The sequence below is a fragment of the Cervus elaphus genome, chromosome 13 (assembly GCF_910594005.1).
Source record: "Cervus elaphus chromosome 13, mCerEla1.1, whole genome shotgun sequence".
In the NCBI taxonomy this organism is placed as follows: Eukaryota; Metazoa; Chordata; class Mammalia; order Artiodactyla; family Cervidae; genus Cervus; species Cervus elaphus.
Genome location: NC_057827.1, coordinates 57,713,120 through 57,735,117, shown reverse-complemented (window position 1 = coordinate 57,735,117; position 21,998 = coordinate 57,713,120). Strand labels below are relative to the sequence as shown.

General features: G+C 49.2%; 1 protein-coding gene across 1 annotated transcript in view; it reads left to right on the top strand.

Annotated features, from left to right (window-relative positions):
* FRMD5 (FERM domain containing 5) overlaps positions 1 to 21,998 on the top strand; it is a 313,088-nt gene that overhangs the window by 262,629 nt on the left and 28,461 nt on the right. Inside the window, exons 2-4 of the mRNA XM_043921704.1 lie at positions 8,715 to 8,819; positions 12,765 to 12,807; positions 13,034 to 13,112. Of these exons, the coding sequence (XP_043777639.1) occupies positions 8,715 to 8,819; positions 12,765 to 12,807; positions 13,034 to 13,112 (227 nt within the window). The remainder of the gene's footprint in view (positions 1 to 8,714; positions 8,820 to 12,764; positions 12,808 to 13,033; positions 13,113 to 21,998) is intronic.

Here is a 21,998-nt window from a genome sequence, read left to right as displayed (position 1 = left end):
AGGCCACTCCCCTTAACCCCAGAAATTCCTGGGCTTGACAAATAGCATGTGCATTTGCCCTTTGGGGAAAAAAAAAAAAAGACAATAAAATGTATTGTCAGTTTACTGTCTTTAGCGTTGGGTGCAAGGGGATGTCTTTTTTTTTAAGTAATTTGTTTTTTTTAATTTGTTTTATTGAAGTAGTTGATTTACAATGTTGTGCTAATTGCTGCTATATAGCATAGTGATTCAGTTATGCACATATACATTCTTATTAATATTATTTTCCATTATGGCTTGTCACAAGATATTGAATAGAGTTCCCTGTGCTATACAGTAGGACCCTGGTGTTCACCCATTCTGTATATAATAGTTTGCATCTGCTAATCACAAACTCCCAATCCATTCCCCCTCTTCCCTCCCCCTTGGCACCCACGAGTCTGTTCTCTCTGTGAGTCTGTTTCTGTTTCACAGATAAGTTCATTTGTGCCATGCTTTAGAGTTCACATAAAAGTGATATCGTATGGTATTTGTCTTTCTCTTTCTGACTTCACTTAATATGATAATCTCTAGATCTATCCATGTAGCTGCAAATGGCAGAATTTCCCCCTTTTATGCCTGGGTAGTATTCCCTTGTGTGTGTGTAGCCTGTCCTCTTTACCATTCATGGGTCAACAGACTTTTAGCTTGTTTCCATGTCTTGACTGTTGTGAATAGCGCTGCTGTGAGTGTAGGGGTGCATGTTATCTTCTTGAATTATGTGTGCCTTGTCACTCAATTGTGTCCAACTCTTTGCGACCCCAGGGACTGTAGCCCACCAGGTCCCTCTGTCCATGGGGATTCTCCTCCAGGCAAGAATACTGGAGTGGGATGCCATGCCCTCCTCCAGGAGATCTTCCCAACCCAGGAATCAAACTCAGATCTCCAGCATTGCAGGCAGATTCTTTACCGTCTTTTGAGTTGTAGTTTTGTACAGATATATGCCCAGGAGTGGGATTGCTAGATCCCATGGCAACTCTACTTTTAGTTTTTTTAGTTTTTTAAGTTAATTTATGTATTTGGCTGTGTTGGGTCTTAGTTGCAGTGTGCAGGATCTTTCACTTCAGTGTACAGACTCCAGTTACGGAGCATGGGCCTCAGTAGTTGTGGCATGCGGGCTGTTTCTCAAACCCATGTCCCCTGCCTCGCAAGGTGAATTCTTAACCACTGAAACAACAAGGAAGACCCTATTTTTAGTTTTTTGAAGAACTTCTGTACTCTTTTCCATAGTGGCTGTACCAGTTTACATTCCAAGGGAGTGTTTATTTGCCCCCCAATGCTGGGCTTTCCTTACAAATTACCTGACATCTGACATAATGTTGTATAGAAGGCATAGTTTTATGAGAGGGTGTGTGTGTGTATATAAGAAAGAGAGAATATGAGCTTCACACATAATGCTGAGTTGTTTGTTTTTTTTTCCCCCTAACAAGTTTGGCTGAGTTTTCGTAATTCTACAGCTGTGACATGACTAGTCCACTGAGATATTCAATACTGGCTGGAAAAATACAACTGAAACTTATTCAATCAGCAGCAAGAAACAATGACACTTCTAAGAGTCACTTTACTTATAAAGGTGGCCCCAGCGTAGGAAAGATGGACACGCTTGCTCTTCTTCAGGCTCAGCTCAGATTTTTTTTTTTCTTTCTTTCTGGTAACTTCCCCAAGTACAAGGAGTCCACACAGGAGCAGGGGTGCCTTGGCTGTGAAACATCATCACTGATAACTCAATAAGTCTCGCCCTCTCCTTTGCCCTGCTCTTACGAGCTGTCTGATAGCCGCTTTGAGGGGTCTGCTCAGAGGATCTTAATCGCCCCTGTGGAGTCTGGCTTGGGCCATCTGTGCTGACAGAACGTGTAGCCCTCCCTCCCGTGATGCTGACTTGGGCACGGGGACCTCCGTGTTGCAGATGGAATGTGTTTTCCCTGCCCTGCGTGCACGTCCTCTGCCCACCACACCACGTGGCGCCAAGCTGACCCGAGCCAGGACGGCCAGCGGGGCTCCCTGAGGCTCCACGCCCGGCATCGGAACCTACAGATAGCTCTTTGCATCATGGAAAGCACCCCGACTCTCTCAGTCTGCCTGTAGAGTGGGGAGGGGCGGGCTATTGGTTCAAGAAGGTGTGCATTTATTAAGGACTAGCCGGGCAGGTGGCTGCAGGAGTCCGGGTGCGTGCCGTTCCTTTCTCCGTCTGAACTCCAACTTCCCTCCTTAGGCCCCAGTCTTTCCCCCAAGGAGCCACATGACCACTGGTCCTAGGGCGGTGCTGGGACCTCCTGGTGCTACAGTCTAGATGCCAAGTGCCTGCACGGGCCCCAGCCTTGCTGCCAAGCCCTGGAGTCTGTCTCCGCTGAGAGATGGGAGCGAGGGCTCCTCTCCGGCCCTGCCCTGAGCTGCCCGGCATTTCTCCATGGAGTTGAACATCCACCCCCCCACCACCCCATCTCCTCCCGGAGCAGGCCGGCTGCTTGTCTAACTGCAGCCTCAGCAGTTCCTGGACAGATTTTTTTGGTTTACAACTAAGCAAGGAAAGTGGGCTCCTGGGCCCAGAGCTTGGCAGGAGTTCTGGCCCTTCAAAGAAAATGGAAATGGAAAGTGCAGCGGTGAAGCAATCCAGGGCCCTGCTGGTCACGTCTGTGCCCCAGAAGGCCCGGCCGCTGTAGTGTGCAAACACCAGGGCAGAACGGCACTGCAGGAATTGATTCACACTGCTCGGCTCCGCGTGCTCACACCCTGGCCCTGAGGAGATAAGCTAACGTGGCTGTCCCCCTGTGACATTAAAGTACTTTCAGCATCTGCTCCTGAACCCGGCAGCTGGCGGCGCCCACATGCCCTTGGAGGACACGGATGAGAAAGCCAGTCTTGGGCCCACAAGGAATGTAAAGTTGAGGCAGAACAGAGGCTAGGGTTTCCTCCCACCCCGGTGCCTCATCCCTCTGAGACCCCCAAGGACAACTCATTCTACTCTTGCTCCTTCCATCCTGGCATGGCCTTTCCACACCCCTGGACTCTTGTGTTTTGGGGACAGGGGAGCTGATGCCACCTCCTGCAACCCTCCATCTCCCCTCTACCTTCTCAAAGGGCCCTGAAGCCATGGCATATATATACTATATCGTCCCCTTAACTGCCTGGGACCCAGGATCTGAGGAGGATGTAGTGTCTCTTGCCCTCTTCATGACTCAGGTAGTTGGCACTTAACAGTCTGCCTGCCTTCTGGATAAGTGGGATTGCACAGGGTGAGGCCCAGTGAGTAGGGGGCTTTCTACATATTAGCCCCTCTGATCAGGGTGCACCAGGCCAGAGTCCCTGGGATTGACCCTGTGATGGCTTAAAAAAAAAAAAAAAAAGCTGTTCTCCTGCACAGGAATATTGATTGTAAGGCAGAAAATGCGATTAACCTTGAACAGTTTAGGTCACTGACCCAGGCCTGCCTCCTGCCTCAATGTTTTCACTGGAGAATAGACAAACCGTGGAGAACCAAACCAGGCACTCCAGGAAGGCACACGAGTATGAATTCTCCAGACCTCAAGAGTTGCAGAACGGATCTGAGGGGCTCATGCATCATTCTGGACACTGTCTAGACAGAATTAAGAGGTTGCCTGTCTATGCACTACCATTTTTAAATATGTGTGTAGGTACTACTGTGGTTCATAAAATGTAAATTTATGTCTTAGATGGGTGCTTCATACGCTGTTTTGCCCTTACTCATGTCCTTGTGAGGAGAATAACCTCCAAGATTTAGCTGGATTCAGGCACTCTGCCTCGGCTCGCTTGTCCCGAAGATAAACGGCCTCGGGCTTGGAGCCCCGATTCTGTGACTAAACAGTAATCACCTGTCAGCGTGAGCGCCTGTTTCCCCAGTGTAATCAATGGCACAACATCCAGCACAGAGCACCCGGGCGAGCGTGGCGCCAGGGCGATGGCAGCCGAGGGGGAAGGAGCTGGGCTCACTGGGCTTTGCCGTCCCGCCAGAGGAGAAGGCTGGCTGCCAGAGAATAGTCCGGAAAGCCCCCCGCTTAAGCCGCGGAGACCACGGAGAGGGACTCCTAGGACACGGCGGGCATCTGTAAGTGCAGGCCAGGAAGTTTTCAATCTTCAAACGCTAGGCCCTGCCAGAGGCCTGTTGTGGGGACCCACCACGAGGTCCCCCTAAATGTGACTTCCCCAAAGGCTGCCTGGGGCCCGGCCACCAGCCACAGGCCCGGTGCTCCAAGGGAGGGGTGACTGCAAGTCTGCGTGGCGGGTGCCCCAGCGCCGCCTTTGTGTTTCTGCTGGGAATTTAAACTCCATGGGGTTCTGCTCTAAGGAAGAGCTCTGCCCACGCCTCCCTCCCCTCCTTCCCTCCAGCCTTGGAGACACAGCAAGGAAGATGCTTGTCTTCATTAGTCTCCACGACTAGCTCAAAACCATGCGTCCACCACAGGTAGGGTAGGCAGGAACCTGAGAGAACTCTCACTTCATGGTGGGGAGCAGGGTTTTCACCAGATGCTGGGAAATAGGAAAAGACCCTTTTGTACTGATACGGGGATGTACATGTGTGGCTGATATTGTTGTTGTTTTTTGTGACTATCTGGAGAAAAGCCAGTGCTTCCTTTTCCTTCCTGTGAAGTGGAACAACTCCAAGGTTGGATCTACCGAACTTAATGTTCTTACCAGCTAAGAGCCATGCAAGTGTATTTGAGCCACCAACTTGTGAGACTAAGTTGTTTTTATGGAAGATGTAGTTCTTATTTAAAAGTCTGTGTGATTTCTATCACAGAAGCACAATTTCCCCATGGCTGCCTCAGGCTCCTGCTAGTATGGTTGTTGTGTGCAAGAAAGCCAACTTCTTCAGCTATTAAAGCTGCCCCCAGGGCACTTCCCTGGCCAGGGAAGTTAAGAATCCACCTGCCAGTGCAGGAGGCACAGGTTCCATCCCTGGTCCAGGAAGATCCACACGCCGAGGGCCAACTAAGCCTGTCCGCCACGACTGCTGAGCCCACACACCTTGGAGCCCAGCTCCACAGCAAGAGAAGCCTGCAACTAGAGAAAGCCCAAGCGCAGCAATGACGACCCAGCACAAAATAAATAAATAAATAATCAATCTAAAAAACTCACCCCAGGATAGACAAATTAGGGGTGTCAGATTAACAGACGACTATAGGGCTTCCCTCATAGCTCAGTTGGTAAAGAATCCGCCTGCAATGCAGGAGACCCTCTTTCAATTCTTGGGTCAGGAAGATCCCCTGGAGAAGGAAACAGCAACCCACTCCAGTATTCTTGCCTGGAGAATTCCCATGGACAGTGGAGCCTGGCAGGCTACAGCCCGTGGGGTCGCAAGACTCAGACACGACTTAGCGACTAAACCACCACCATATATAAAATAGGTAAGCAACAGGGATATACTATATCATGCAGAGAATTACACCCATTACCTTGTAATAACCTATCATGAGGTATAACCTGCCAAAATGCTGAATCACTCTGCTCTTCACCTGAAACTAACATAATCTTATAAATTGCCTATACTTTGATTAAAAAAAGGAAAAAGAAACCTCACCCCCAGCTGATCACAGTGTAGTAGCCAGCTTGGTACAAAGGAAAATTGGTAGAGAAAAATGTTCATAATATGCGCTGTCTCTTAGTATTCCATTTCAATTGCTTTGAGAGAGAGAATAAGTACAGGACATGCTGCTTGAGATAGGGTTAAGCCTATTTCCTCCGTTTAAAAATGAGTTTAAGCTTCTGTCACCCTCCGGTCGATCAGTAAGGAAAGAGTTGACAGCCCTGCCCACAATGACAATTGTTCTTAGAGTCCTTTGAAAGATCTGGTTTTATGGCCCGTCACGCTGAAGTTCCAGGGTGATTCACAACAAGGCTCTGTTGTGAGAGTAGGTTTTTCTGGTGGGAGACCCAAGGGTGTAAGAATGGGGACCGCTGCCTCGGGGTTGTGTCGTGAGAGGGAGTGCAAGGCCTGCAGAAGAGGAGGGAGAGGTGCCCACGTGACACCGCCTTCCTTAGTTGAGCTGTCCCCTCGCTCATCCTTCCAATCCTGCAAGGATAAGCTTCTTAATATACACGCTGAGAGATCTATTATCCTGCCCTAGTTCTTTTTGAAAAGTATCAGGTGAGCTGGCAGAAGGGAAATAATGAGGGGTAAACTATTTTCTTTTATATTTTTTTAATGTATTTTTATTTATTTGGCTGTACTGGGTCTTAGATGCAGCATGCAAACTCTTAGTTGCAGCATGTGGAATCTAGTTCCCTGACTAGGAATTGAACCTGGTCCCCATGCATTGGGAACATGGAGTCTTAGCCATAGGACCATCAGGGAAGTCTCTGAGGGGTAAATCTTCTGAAGAGGTCTTGAAGATCTGCCCATTCTTAGAGCAGGACCAGGCCCTCCCATAACGCCCCATGGCCTTGGGCCTTGTCCCAGGTGAGATGATTCGGATCTTACAAGACCACCTTGATTTCGATGCAGCACTAAACACAGATCCACCAGAGATGAGCATCTTGGCTGAGCTGCAGAGACCGCTGGGGAGAGGCCCAGAGACGCTGACTTGCAGAGCTCCCGCTGTCCTGACACTTACCTGCAAGTCATTCTCCTCCCAGCCCATTCCAGGCAGGTCCCTGAAGGAGAAGGTTATGGGTTTAGAAGTGAGGGACCTAATTTCCTGACAGTCTGTAAAACCTTCTGGCCACCCCTCCACCTGCTATTCACTGATTCAGCAAATAAGCATTGAGGACGTCCCTGCCATATGCCAAGCCCTGTGCTGGATTCTGGGGGGTAGCTTCTGCCCTCATGAAAACTGTAGTCTAGGAGAAGGAAATGGCAACCCACTCCAGTATTCTTGCCTGGAAAAGTGCATGGACAGAGGAGCCTGGTGGGCTGCAGTCCATGGGGTTACATGACTGAGCATGTGTTCACGAGGGTGGAGGGAGATGGGTTGGTAGCAATAAAGTGGTAGAACTAAAAAAAAAATGAAAACTGTAGTCTAGAAAGGGAGCAGATGATAAATCAGTAAACAAATAATGAACAATACACTGACAGACTGTGGTCAGTGCCATGAAGGAAATAAACAGGATAAATAAAGGACCTACAAAGAGACGAGGAGGGGTCATTCTATAGGGGAAAGACTTTTCTGCACCAGAGACATGTGAGCTGAGACCTCAAGGAGATGAGGAGTGGAAGGAGGGCATCCTAGGCAGAGAGGACGCTAAGATGCAGAAGAGCCTCGGCATGCTCAGGAGCAGAGAGACTGTGGCCAGAGAGGAGGGAGAATGGTTTGGGGGAGTTCAGAGAGGAAGCCGGAACTAGCTTATGCAGGGCCTTGAGGCCACGATCAGAGTTTGGATTTTGTTCTGAGAGCAAGACAAGCCCCTTGCTGACAGCGTTATGCAGGAGCGATAATGTAATTAAAGATCACAATGTGCTCACTGCAGTTTAAAACTGTGAGGCGTGTGTATATGTGCTGTTACAGGAAGAGTCACAAGAGACCCTACGTGGGGAAAAATCCCAAGAAACAGAATACAGTATAAAATATGCCGCTGATTTTTTAAAAAAGAGAAGATGTATATGTGTATATATAGGCTTGCCTGGGTATAAAATATAACCACATTAAAGATACACAAGAAAAGAAGAAGAAGATCCAAGTTTGAGATGAACTTTTGGGAAGAGAACTTCTAACAGTGTATTTCAAATTGTAGGTCACAACTCAGGAGAGGTTCTGAAATTACCTTAGTGAAGTCATAGATAGCACTTAAAATATCAACCTACATCTTGCTAGTAAGGAGAGCATTTTGTGAATGTTGTTTTAATTATGTGTGTATATACATAACACATGTACACGTATATTAAGTGACATATACATGTACATATGGATACATGTGTTGGCTTGCAGTATAAAATGTTCTAAACTAAGCACTACAGTTGAAAATGTTTGAAAAATACATCTTAAGGATCTTCATGGTGGAAAAGTTGAGAAACGTGACTTAGTGATTTTTCACTAAGTTTTCTTTACTTCTGTCTTAATTTCCTCATCAGGCTTCTCTTCCAGATAATCCTCCTCAAATTAAAAAGAAAAAAGTCAAAACCAAAAAAAAAAGAAAAAAGATACCCAAGAAGCTGGTAAGGGGTTGCTCCTGGGGTGGGGAACTGTAGCACAGGGTGAGTGAGGTCCAAGGGAGACTTACTCTTCATAGTATATGCTTTTGTATGGTTGAATATCTTACTATGTGCCTGCATTATTTATTCAGTTAAAAAAAAAAGTTTGTCTAAATGGTGGTCACCCTGGCCGCCGCGTGGAGCGAGGGAGAGACCGGAAGCAGAGGACCAGCTAGAAGGCTCTGGCTGGGTCCCCAGTGAGAGATGGTGATGGCTTCATCTGTGGGGTTGGTGATGGGGATGGAGACAAGCTAGACTCGGCATGTTCCACCCAACAGTCTCAAGGAAAGCTGTGTGCATTTGAGGAGGGGACTGGGCCTACCTGACTCTGTCTGCCTTCTCTGACATCTTTGTGGAAGGAAGGGTTCTTGAGCTCCTTCCAGGTGCTAAAAGCTTCAGAATTCTCAAGAATGTTGAATCCATCACAACGGGGAGGACACAGTTATGAACATGTATCCCTTTCACATCCTCACGCAACTGTCACAAGTGACCTTTAATGACCATCAAAACACAGTTACACTCCGTTTCTCAGTGGAGCTTGCTTTCTTTGCAGAGAGATGCCAAAGGCCAATACCTGTTTGATCTGCTCTGCCACCACCTGAATCTACTGGAGAAAGACTATTTTGGGATCCGCTTTGTGGACCCTGATAAGCAGCGGGTAAGTCCATATTCAAAGTATGGATGGGGGAGAGGGTCAGTCGGTAAGCTTGAGGCCTTGTCATTCATGTTCAGAGCTTAGCCTCAGGAGTCAGGGGACCAACTGGACCCTGCAGTTGGGTGTCATCTCTTCAGATCATATTGTGAGACCTGGAACACCCTGCAGCAGAGCTCACCTGGCGTGGTCCATCGATTGTTAGACACTGAAATGGCAACCTGGAGAGCTGAAGTTGTTGTTGTTCAGTTGTTCATTCGTGTCTGACTCTTTGCAACCCCTTAGACTGCAGCACACTAGGCTTCCCTGTTCTTCACTATCTCCCGGAGTTTGCTCAAACTCACATCCATTGAGTCAATGATCATCCAACCATCTGGTCCTCTGTCGACTCTTCTCCTCTTGCCCTCAGTCCTTCCCAGCTTCAGGGTCTTTTCCAGTGAGTCAGCACTTTGCATCACGGGGGCCAAAGTATTGAAGCTTCAGCTTTAGCATCAGTCCTTCCAGGGAATATTCAGGGTTCATTTCCTTTAGGATTGACTGATTTGATCTTCTTGCTGTCCAAGGGACTCTCAGGAGTCTTCTCTAGCACCTCAGTTTGAAAGCATCAATTCTTTGGTGTTCAGCCTTCTTTGTGGTCCAGCTCTCACATCCATACACAACAAATGGAAAAACCATAGCTCTGACTATACAAACCTTTGTCAGCAAAATGACATCTCTGCTTTTTAATATGCATGAGAGCTGAAGAGATTTGCCCAAAGCTGCCCAGTTAGAGGCAGAGTGGCTGGGCTGGTGTGGTAGCCCCAGAGCCCAGGGCACAGTCTGAGGCTGTCCTGTACGTTCCCCGGTAAATGGGCACGCTTGCCTTGGTCTGGTTAGGAGGGGCCTCATCTGAGTGCCACAGCAACCCTCTCCGGGCAGGACAGAGATGTAGCCTAACTGATATAGGCTTTTTGGCCCTTGCAAATCCTGCAGTTCTTCTTCACCTTCCAAAGACAGTGGTGTGTGAAGAAAAAAGGGTAAAATGTATCCTGTTCATTGTTTTTCACTTAGAATGTGTTTGAGGATAATAAGAGAGTATGTTGAGATTACAGAGATTTAAAGCCAAAGGAGACAGAGAAATAAGGAAAAGGAGAAATAAACTTTGATGGAGTGGCTGCCGTGTGCCAGGCTCCATGCTGGGCACACACCTAGACCTTTGAGCCGATGGATGTTGAGCACTGAGGTGTTATGCATGAAGCTGAGAGTTTCACATAAGTTACTGCATCCTTCCCATGAATGAGATGCGTACCGGCAGTTGACCATCCACTCTCCAGACAAGTGAACAGTCTCCCGCAGGTTGCTTCACTTGCCCAAGGCAACTGACAAAGCCTGTCTCCTGCTCGGACCTGCCTGATGCCAGAGCCTGTGTGGTTTCTGGGATTCCCTGCTGAATTCCTGCCCTATAACCTCTAAAGTGACCTGATTCTGTGCCTTTGTTGAGGATTTAAGCAGAGCAAGGAGGCTTGCAAGGGTCCTTGAGCATTGTGAGGAAACGGACCAGTAGAGAACTGTCCTTCTATATCTACTGATCATGTCAGAGATGGAGGAGGTGAGCTCCCCGGCTCCCCTTAGACCTCTTTCCCTGAGCACCAGGGAGGCAGAACCTGGCACTCACATCCATGACGTCACTTCCTGCTCTGCGGGGTCTCTGGGATCTAGGATTCCTCTGGCCACGCTTGGAGGAGCTGCCCTCACCCCCCGTCCCCTGTTGTGCCTCAGGCCCTGGGCTCATCCTGATCTCAGCCTGTCCTTCAAGGCCCCCGAATCTGAAGACTACCACACGGGTCCGCTCACCCAAATACAGGTGGAAGCTCCCGTCTCTGAACCTTCTTTTCACTCTTCTCCTAACCCCCCTCCCCAAGCCAGTGTTATGAATTTGCTAGTGATTCTGGGACCTGGATTTAGCCAGACAGCTGCAAAAGGTCACCCTGGCCCTCACCACATTTTGAGGGATGCTCTCAAGATTTTTCTACCAGACCCTTGAAGTCTCTTAGACAAGCTTTCCACTGCCTGCCCACCCCTCTGAGTCTCCTCCAGCCTCACTTCTTTCAGGAGTCTCACTCCAGTACAAACTCTTCTCTCCACCTGTTGCCAAGAGGAATAGCCTGTTGTCATTCAGCCTCTCTGCCTTCTGCTGATAACGGATCTGGCATTGCACTTAGTTGTGTTGTGGTTGTTGTGTCAGTCACTCAGTTGTGTCCGACTCTTTGCGAGCCCCTGGTAGTCCACCAGGCTCCTCTGTCCATGGAATTCTCCAGGCATGAATACTGGAGTGGATTGCCATGCCCTCCTCCAGGGGATCTTCCTGACACAGGGATCGAACCCAGGACTCCTGCATTGCAGGGGGATTCTTTACCATCTGGGCCACCGGGTCAGCCCACAGTCTATCTACCTTTGTTTATTTTAATCTATGGGTCCAGTGCCCCGGGCCTTCTGTCTTCTGAGCCCCAGACATGTGCTGTGTTCATCTCACTGTCCACAATCCCGGTGTGCTCTGCACCGGCCGGCCTCCTCTGCCTTCCCAGGCACGGCCTGGAACCCCAGTCATTTCCGTGCAATTTCATCCCATGCCTTTCCTTCCCTGGGAAGCCACGCTGCGGTGGGCCGTGTAATGTGAGAAGGACCTCTTAACCACATTGAGTGGCTATAATGAGTTGCCAGCCTCATGGGAACTCAGATCAGAGGGAAGCAAGAGAGCTGAGTGTCAGCTCAGATTATCCACGTGGAGCTGATGGGAGAGCTGGCTCTTAGTGGGTCCATTAACTGCACGAACCGCGGCCCAGCCCAGAAGGTGAGATCTGGGCACCGAGGGAGGCCAGGATGTGTCTGCATGGCCCCGGCTGCTCTCCTGCCAGAGAGAGGACTCTGCCAAGACGCTCCCCGGGACTGAGTAAAAGTCGCCAGAAAAGAGAAGTGAGGACTAGCTCCTCCATCCATCTAACAGCTGAACGTTGAATGCCGAGCTGGTCACCAGTGACACAGTGGGAAACAGGCAGAGTTTCCTGCCCTCCCAGAGCTTGTGGTCAGTGCTTTTAAGCTACTTCCAGATAATCAAGCCCCGAATATCAGCTCTTCTAGCTCTCTGCAAATTTTCAAGTTTCCTTATTAGCACAAAAGCAGTAAACATCAATAATGCATTTTATAAGGCATCCATGTAGAAGTGGGAAACTGACATAGACCCGTCTCCTTGCTTCCTTACCCAAACATAAGTACCGTGGGGGGAAGAAAAATGTGTTGCTACTGTGTCCAGCCTCTGTGAAAATCCAGGGAAAACAGTATACTACATTAGTTGTGGTTGGGTATCTTACAAGACTTAAATTTTAAACATCCCTGGATGCCAAGGAATTCTGAGTATGTATTCCCTCACACGAGGGCTGGCAATGCGTTGCTCAAACAAAAACGAAACACACACCAATCCCTGCCTTCTCACCGTTTATGAAATTCCACCTGCCAGTGCTTTCGAGAGCTGCTCCCAATAGCCTCTGTGTGTCGTCACTTCCCCACAATCCCACCACATCACACAGACACACACAACTCATTAAAGTGAGCTGTTCGCTACCCAAGCCAAGTGGAGTTCTGTCCCCAGCACATACCCAAGCGTTCACTGCTGCCCATCGGTACACCAGAAACATGGCTCAGAACTCTGGCGCCCCATCTTGGAAGGCGACATTGCCAGGGAGCCCCAGAAATGGCATCCGAAGCTGGAACTCTTCCCCACTTCACAGCTGGTTCCGTGGGGAGCTTATTTCAGAAAATCCTATCACTCTCTACTCTCCAAACGTACATATCACAGGCTCCTGAGCCGCTTTCACCCTGGGCTACAATCTGTCTAGCTATTTAAATCGAATACAGCAAGATATATTTGACACTGCTTCTCATTAGGATTTTCTTGGCCTGTGTTCTCTGTTTCAGCATTGGTTGGAGTTTACAAAGTCTGTGGTGAAGCAGTTGAGATGTAAGTACTGTCCATGAAAAGCTGGACGCCGCACCCCCAGGGAGGGCGGGAGGAATCCTCCCCCTTGTAGTGTGTCTTAGGAACCTTCCCCTGTCCTGAGCGGAAGTTGGCCCTAAACATGAGAGGATCTTCTGATGGTTCAGAGTCCTGTGCGTCCAGTGGGGCAGGGAGTCCCGTTGTCTTCTGGGGAGGGTCTTTGCTAATGGACACCTCTTTCCCTCTGCAGCCCAGCCTCCGTTCACCATGTGTTTCCGTGTGAAGTTTTACCCTGCAGACCCTGTGGCCCTGAAAGAAGAAATAACCAGGTAAGGCTGGTTATTACATCCCTCAGAGGGAGACCTGTTGGGAAGGATAGGAAAGAGGGGCCATAACTTCCTAGGTCCTCTGTTTGGAAAGCTCCTAACTCGGCTAGGCAAGAATTCTTCCTAAATATAGCCTTACTTCTGCGTTTCACTTCCGCATGCTCTCTTTGCTCACCTCCTCAGTAGAATTGCAACAGATTAAGGTTCTTTCCTTCAAGAAGTGTGAATACTTCATCTTAATCTGGTCATCTGCAAAGGTAACTGGAGTAATGAATTTCTCAAAAGCATTTTTTTCTTTCACCAATGATGTGGTCACCAGGGATGTTTTGGGAGAGGGCTGTGTTGCTGCTTATTGGGGGGCTTGAAATAGACTCCAGCAGCCTAAATGGCAGAGCAAGAAACTGAAAAACAAGCCGGAAAACGCTGAAGATTTTAAATTCAAGTGGGTGACATCCAAGGTGCTGACGGCCCAGGGTCGTGATAAACTCTTCGTTATGGGGGTCATGTTGCAGAGAAGGCAGGCAGCTGCACTTGAGGATGAGAAAAAATCTACAAGAGGTTCAGTGAACAGGAGAGGCACCGCTTCCTCGAGGGCTTGGTACATCTGAGCCGAATTCACTCTAAAAGTCTTGCCTCAAAGGTTCAGGCACTCTCTGAACTGGGACTCTTAATTTTTCTGTTAGAAAGATCTGATTTTGACATTAGCAAAACCTTGACGTTTCCCTGTAAAGGGTGGAGCCCTCGGTAAAGACGTGAGGCCAGGAAGTCCTCAAGCCAAGGAGGAGACGGCTGTGCCAGCCTGCTCTAACCCCTCCCCTGAAGTCTTAGAGACAACAGGGACTTTCCAAGTGGTCCCCTGCAGGAGGCGTGGGTTCAACCCCTGGCCGGGGAACTAAGATCCCACATGCAGAGCAGTGCAGCAAAAAACAAAACCAAAAAATCTTAGAGACAGCAAAGACTGGACAAGGTCGTTGCCAGTGCAGAGACTGCTGGTCCTCTAAGGCCTTGAGACCTGTTTCTAAACCCTGAACCCGCCCAGCCTAAAGCACTGAGGACAGTGCCTTGTGCAGTTAGAACCAAATCTCATGCCCCTGAACTGGGCACCTGCAGACTGCAGGCCCTGCTCATCCACACGGAAGTGGGCGTGCCTCCCACTTGGCTTTTGAAAACCAAGCTCATCCATATTCAGGAGCAAGCCTGTAGCATTAGGCAGGAGAGTGAGGGGAGAACCACAGTGTTTAACCACTTAAGCAGAGAAGAGTTTTGGCAAAGAACTGGCCTGCCCTGCCCAGGGGGCACTAGTGGTAAAGAATCTGCCTGCCAAGGCAGGGGACGCAAGAGACACAGGTTCGATCCCGGGGTTGGGAAGATCCCTCTGGAGGAGGGAATGGCAACCCCTCAAGTATTCTTACCTGGAGAATCCCATGGGCAGAGTGGCCTGGCGGGCTACAGTCCATGGGGTCAGACACAGCTGAAGCGACTACGCACGCCCTGCTCATGACTTCCAGAGTGTTTGCCGTAGCTCTCCCCTCCCCCTTCCCTCACCTCCCTCCTTCCCCCCTTCTCTCTGGAAAGAGGTGAGGAGGCCAGGGCCAACCCTGAAGACCACGCTCCTGTCCATGTGTCAGGGCACGTTTAACACATCTTTGTTGAGAGCCTGACTCCCCGCCTCCTAACACCCAGCATCAGGATCACCTCGTCCACACCTCCCTGGACTAACAGAGAGGATGAGAGGGATTGGTCTAATAACCCAGAGGGCTGCCCACGAGAGCACGGCAGACATGGCCTTCCGATTTGATTGAAGGACAAAAATATACAGTTCTCTCGGCCGTTAGGAGGAGATCTTAACCATAGACTCTTCTAAAGCAAATGTCACTGCATAATACTCATGTGCCCCCCACCAAAGGCAGCAGAGACCTGGGGGCTCAGATCCTGTTCTGTTACTTCTGTGTGGCCTTGAGCATAAAATCCTTAACTTCTCTGACCTTCAGGTTCCCTGTTTATAAAATAAGGATGGCAGTAGTACCTCACAGCTTTGTCGGGAGGATTAACCACTACACGGGGTCTTGTACTTCTTAATGCACCCCCAGGGAGCCTGGCATTGAGCCAAGGCTCACTGTTCACTGCCAGGTCCGTCACATGGCCTGTGGACCCCAGGGGCTCCGCACAGGCCACAAGTTCTGGCTTTGCTCCCTTGTTGATGTGATAATCCCCACCCCTCTTCTGTCACAGACACTAGCTGGGGACACTTAAGCAGCTGAGGCCTGAGAAAGCCAGGGTCAGGCTTCTCTCCACGTCAGCAGACTTTAAAGACAATGGCAAGAGTGTGAACTCCACCCCACTCCACACACATGTATGCCCACCGTCCTCCACAGGGGCCCCCAGCCTCCAGGATCTAATGCCTGATGATCTGAGGTGGAGCTCAGGTAATAATAATAGAAGTAAAGTGCATAAGAAAGGTGATAGCTTGAATCATCCAGAAACCATCACCCTCCACCCGCCCTGGTCTATGGAAAAGTTGTCTTTCATGAAACCAGTTCCTGCTGCCAAAAAGGTTGGAGACCAACGCTCTACTGTTTTCTCCCTGCTCTCCACCTCAGCGGCCCTCCTTCCCTCGGGCACATTTTTTCCAGGCGTTGCCAGGAGTGTGACTCTTAGGGCGCCTGGGTCTGCTTTGGAGTCTGTGTCCCTGCTCCCTGAGGCGTTCTTTGGAGGCCTGGGCTTAGCTGCATCTAAGTGGGTGCCTGCCCTCACCTCATTCAATGCCCACAGTTCACTCCTGGCTTAGAGCCCTGCACCCCACCTTCCTGCCAGACTAATTTAGCTGTCAGTGTGTTTCTTCCGGGCAATATTGGTCCTAAATTTCACCACCGTCTCGGCTGTCCCCATAAAGCCAGGCTGAGAGGAGGGATGAAGTAGGGAGTAAAGAACTGTGCTTCAATTTATCTCTTGGATTCTTCCCAGATGATAAATTTAGTTGCCAAATCCTGATTAATCTCTTTTGTCATTTTTTAAAGTAATAAATAGATTTTCTTGTCTGAGCTAGAGACCAGGCAGAGAAAATGGGGATTAGGCACCAGATTTAGCTTTTAACAACGGCTGCAGGTGTTCGAACTGGTTGAAAGATCAAGCGATAGAAGGAAACTGAGTGCCAATTGGGCCCCACCTTCCAAGGAAGCAAACAGCCCTGACACATGTTTGAACAGGTGCTCAAAAAATGTTAATAGATTTTTTTAGGCCATTTAAAAAAAATGTTAATAAAGTGTATAGGTAATTTATTCCAACAGCGAATATCATTGGAGCTTTGCTTAGGCTAAGATGGGTTGGCAAACTTTTTCCGGAAAAGGCCAGATAGTAAGTATTTTAGGCTTTGTGGGCCATATGGTCCCTGTCACAACTACTCTGTTCTGCCATTGTCATGCAAAACCAGCCGTGGACAACACATATATGAATGAGCATGGCTGTGTTCCAATCAAATGTTGTTTCATCTCACTGGGGACCCTGGTGGCAGGCTTAGTTTGCCAGTCCTGGGCAAAGGCATCAAGAAGACCTGAGTTCAAATCCCAGATTGTTCTTTAGCTGGATATGGGACAAAGCAAGCAGCACTGCCTCTGATCATTCCCTCTCCTCGTGTATGAGACAGGGATTAAAAACAGTAACCACCTCATCGAGTTGCTGTGAGGATTAAATGAAAGAGTGCATGTTAAAGGCACACAGCATATCTAAAAGATGACGGAGGAAAACCTGAGTAAATCACTGGAATGTAAGCTCCATAGAAGGAGGACTCAGTTTGTTTCTCTGCTGTATTCCCAGCCGCTGTGGCTGTGCCTGGTACAGGTGGGTGCTCTGAACTGGATGGGTGAGTGGGAGGGAGGGAGGGAGGGTGAAGAGGCATAGGATGTATAAGCTCTCTGAAAGTGAAAGTGACGTCGCTCAGTCGTGCCCGACTCTTTGTGACCCCACGGGCTGCAGCCCGCCAGGCTCCTCTGTCCACAGGATTTTCCAGGCAAGAATACTGGAGTGGGTTGCCATTTCCTTCTCCAGGGGATCTTCCCAAGCCAGGGAGCAAACCCAAGTCCCTGCATTGCAGGCAGACGCCTTACGGTCTGAGCCACCACGGAAGTCACAGGCTCTCTAGAAGAATGTTAAAGGTAATGAAACATGAATCTCTAATTCCAAGGAGCCCACAGTCTAGTATTGGGGAGGAAGACATAAACTTGATCACAGTCAGGGAAAAGGAGGGCAGAAAATAGAGGAAGCCAGGGGCAGAGAGGAAGCCAGGGCAAAGGGTCTTCTGGAAGAAACTCTTCAGAGGCCACCAGTGCTTTCCAGAGTTCAGACCCTCTAATTGTGGGAATATCTCTGGATTCATCCCTACCCTCTGATGTCAGAAATCACAATGCCAATGCTAGTACCTTGGACGTACGTGTTCCAGAAACGCTTGAGTTTTCCTCTGTCATCTTTTAGGCTCTCGCACAATCTGCCTTTGCACGGTCCTCCATCCATTTAGGACAGCTTGGCATCTAAACAAAATCGGAGGTGAGGTAAAGCCTCTTTGAAGCAAAAAGGAGAGAGGCAGAATTCAACCAAAAACATGTGCTAAAGAGCAAGCCTTTTTGTCTTAAACCTGGTCTAAAGCTGATTGCTCTTTTTTTTCCAGTGAGAATTTCTCTCTGATGACAAGGATTTCTCCTGACTTCATTTAGGACCTTTCTCTCCCTAACCATAGCTCACTGAATTAACCACAGGGGTAGAAAAAGTATCAGGTAGAAAAAGCTTCTGTTTCCTCAGCTCTAAAATGTGGGAATTAGGCTCTGTGACTCCTCCTCTGAGGTTCCGAGTCTGGGTACCCAGCCTGCCTGCTCGTCATGAACAGCTGGTCTGGGCAGCCCAGCAGGCTGACCCCTCGCCTGGCAGCATAGCAGCCCTGAGGACAGAGCCCCCGGCAATGAGACGGTCTTCCTTAGGCCTTTGTGTGGCGGGGGAGAACATGTTATGGCATCTTGGGGATAGGCATAAGGATGCTATGAGTCATGTGAGATGGATTTTCATGACCGACCACAATGAGTCATTGGTTACCTTCTCAAATGAACAAAACACCAAGCTTGATGGAAGCCGCTGGGGCAGAAAAGGAAGGGGGGACCCCCTGGGTAACTCCGTTCCATGGAGCCATCATTTGCTTCTTTCATGAGCTTGTCTCTTCCCGTCCTCTGAAGACTGTGGTGTGCTTCTTTAGGATGCTGACGTGCCCCTCCCTTGTCCCTCCCGTCCTGTGATCGCACCATCACCGGACCATATTCCCACGGCCTGCCCCTTGACCTCCCTGTAGCTGTTCTGCCTCCAGAAGGCTGAAGGAAGGCCGCCCTGCAGTGGAAAGCCTTGTTTCCTCTCCAACTCACCCGAGGACCCTGTCTTGCACCGATTGTGGTTCTCGCTGTGAGGAGGCGTGTATCCCCCTTAGGGAGCAAATCAGAAGCTCTGGACAAGCCTTTTCAAACCCAGACTCACATGCTCCCCACCCCGGGGGATGTTCTCCTCACCACCACATTGAGGATCGTTGCCCAGGGCCTCTGAAACCTCTCCTTCAGTCCAGTATGTGCTGTCCCTGAATGCTGGACCCAGACAAGCAGAGGGGTGTGGGCAGAGTGATGCGTGAACTCAGGTCCAGGAGGTGATTCACGAGCAGGAGGCCAAAGGCTTGCTGCCACGTCCTCCCAAAGCCTGTGGCAGGTGGGGGCTGGAGGGGCGAGAGGAAGAGAAGGCCCAGCCCCTCCCTTCCACACATCTTGTAACATTCCACCATGGGAAGCAGAGTGTAGACAAACTGGATTTGGTAGTGGTTGTTGTTCACTTGCTCACTCGTGTCTGACTCTTTGCGACCCCAGGGACTGCAGCACGCCAGCCTTCCTGGTCCTTCAGTATCTCCCGGAGTTTGCTCAAACTCATGTCCATTGAGTCGGTGATGCCATCCAACCATTTCATCTTCCATCGCCCCGTTCTCCTCCTACCCTCAGTCTTTCCCAGCATCAAGGTCTTTTCCAGTGAGTCAGCTCTTTACATCAGGTGGCGAAAGTATTGGAGCTTCAGCATCACTCTTTCCAATGAATATTCAGGGTTGATTTGCTAGATTCAGTTTAAAAAATTACTATTTACTGCATGACGTAATTTTCCTTCAGTTTTCCTTGGCAAATACTGGGTCGATCGGGGATATGGTCAGTGGGAAGAGGAGGGGAATTCTTATTAACTTCCACACTGCAGTAGTCACCTTCCCTTTGGTTTGAGGAGGGTGGTCCATCCTAATGTGGTTAGAAGGATGCTTTTGAATTTCCTAGGGACAGTGCTTCATAGATTTTAATCTATGTCCAGATCACCTGGGGATCTTGTTAAACTGATTCATTAGGTCTCACATGTACTTGATTTTCCATTTCCAACAAGCTCCCAACTGCTGCTGATACCTCTGTAAGATGGGCTACACTTTGAGTAGCAGGGCTTGGAAGAGAATGACGATTACTCCGTTTCTATTTAATTACTTGAATCACCAAGCCCCGGGCTCTGAGTCACCTGCTGGTGACCCCCCTCACCCTAGAAGTTGTGGTCTGCTTTCTTTTGAGCATTCTCACATGATCCAGGGGGCATGGAATCCTCTGTGTTATTTTTCAGCCTGAAAACAGAAGCATGGAAACCTCAAGTTGTCCAGGAAGAGCCTAATTTCTTTTTGGTTCAAGCTAATGAAATTTAAGGGAATTTTACTATATTCCCAGGGCTTCCCTTGTGGCTCAGCTGGTCCCTGGGTTGGAAAGATCCCCTGGAGAAGGGAAGGGCTACCTACTCCAGTATTCTGACCTGGAGAATTTCATGGACTAGGTAGTCCATGGGGTCGCAAAGGGTCGGACACAACTGAGTGACTTTTACTTTTCACTATATTCCCATTACTCCTGTAGGGATGCTGTAGTTATCCATGACTATTTAACAAAATGCCACAAAACTTAGCTTAAAATCACAAGTATTTCTCATCTTTGAGTATCTGTGGGTCAGGGATTCAGGGGCATTTTAGCTAGGGGGCTCCAGCTCAGGGTCTTTCTTGGGGTTGAAGCCAAGAGGTGGGCTGGGCCTGTGGTCATCTGAAGTCTTGACTGATGCACTTCCACCATGGTGTACTCACATGGCCGTTGATAGAAAGCTTCAGTTCACTTCTAGCTGTTGGCAGAAGGCCTCAGTTCCTCACCACATGGACCTTTCGGCAGGACTGCTTAAGTGTCCTCGAGCAGAATGAGTGATCTAGGAGAAAGAGAGAATGAGGGAGGAGGCTGTAGGGATGTTATGACCTGGTCTCAGATGTCAGACATTATCATTTCTGCTTGACTCTGCTTGTTTGAAGCAAGCCACCGAGTCCAACCCACACTCAGATGGAGCAAATTAATACTCCACTCTGGAAATGTGGAGTATCGGGGAATTTCTGGACTTTTTTTTGTTTTTTGCCTCACTGCATGGCTTGTTGGATCTTAGTTCCCCAACCAGGGATTGAACCCACACCCTTAGCAGTAAAAGCATGGAGTCCTAACCACTGGACCGCCGGGGACTTCCCTGTGGACATGTTTTAAACCACCACAGATGCCCCCTGGCCAAAGAACTGCTGTGGTGGGTGACTCACTTAAGGACTTGATACCCCTGGCTTCTGCCCTTCTCAGGGGATCTGTGATGTAATGAACATCAGAGACTCCACTCCTCGCAAAGACCTTTCAAAATGGAGCGTCAACAATTCTGTGGTCACAGGGTCCACCCAACCACTTGTGAGACTACAAAGCAGCCATGGCATAGGGAGGAATAACATGGTGATGAAGAGCCGACCTCGGTCTTGGACTTGAATCCTGGCTCTGCCACCTTCCAGTTATGTGCCCGTGAGAAAATCACTGAAGCCTCAGTTTACCTTATAAAAAGGGGACAGTAACAGTATCTGTTCTCAGAGTGGTATGTGCAAATTAGCTGAGAGGCTGCAGTAATCCCTGGACTGGCAGATGGTAAGTGCTCAATACACGTCAGCTACCATGTGTTGTTCTTGAGAGTCGGCCTGCTTCCACCTGATGCGAGAGCTCCCTGTGGTTGAAGAAATACTAGCCACAGGTTTCTGTCCATCCCTCACCAGTGCCTCTTCCCACGCCTTATTCAGATTCTGAGAGATCTGGTTGACCTCTGCCAATAAGGAGGGCTGTTCCACATAAGGACAGGTCCACTGGCAAGCAGAGGCAGATCCCTCCCAAGGGCTAATTCCTTCACCACATTTCTGCTTCTTTACTGGTTACTTCCTTACCTGTCTACCTACCTGCACTGGGTCTTAGTTGCAGCACACAGGATCTTCAATAACCGTTCGTTATGGCATACGAGATCTTTAGTTGCGGCACATGGGATCTAGTGCCCGACCAGGGATCGAACCCGGGCCTCCTACATGAGGAGCGCCAAGACTTAGCCACTGGATCACCAAGGAAGTCCCCTGCTTCTCAGGAGATGTCAGCGAGGGTCCGAGGTAGAGAGAGGCTCCGTCAGCTCCTCTCTCATGACACAGGTTGCTTTGTCGGTGCTGAGTGACTGGGGTTGGCTCCTTCCAGAGCCCAACACTGGGCACAGTGCTTTTAACCAGGAAAGACCATTTCTGTTTTGAGCTGCAGAAGGAAACTGACAGGTCATTTGGAATTGAACTTCAAAATCAGTTCAGGGCAGAGTGCTTGAAAGAGTCTAGTCCTCAGGGATATGAAAAATGTATTTGTTCTGGGGCAGGTTTTGAGATTTTTGTTTTAAGGTAGTAAAAGTGTCCTGACAGAGATTTTGATAGGCTGATATTACATATTTATGTCTTTAAAGCAATCAAAGAAATCCTTTATAGTTCATTCTCTG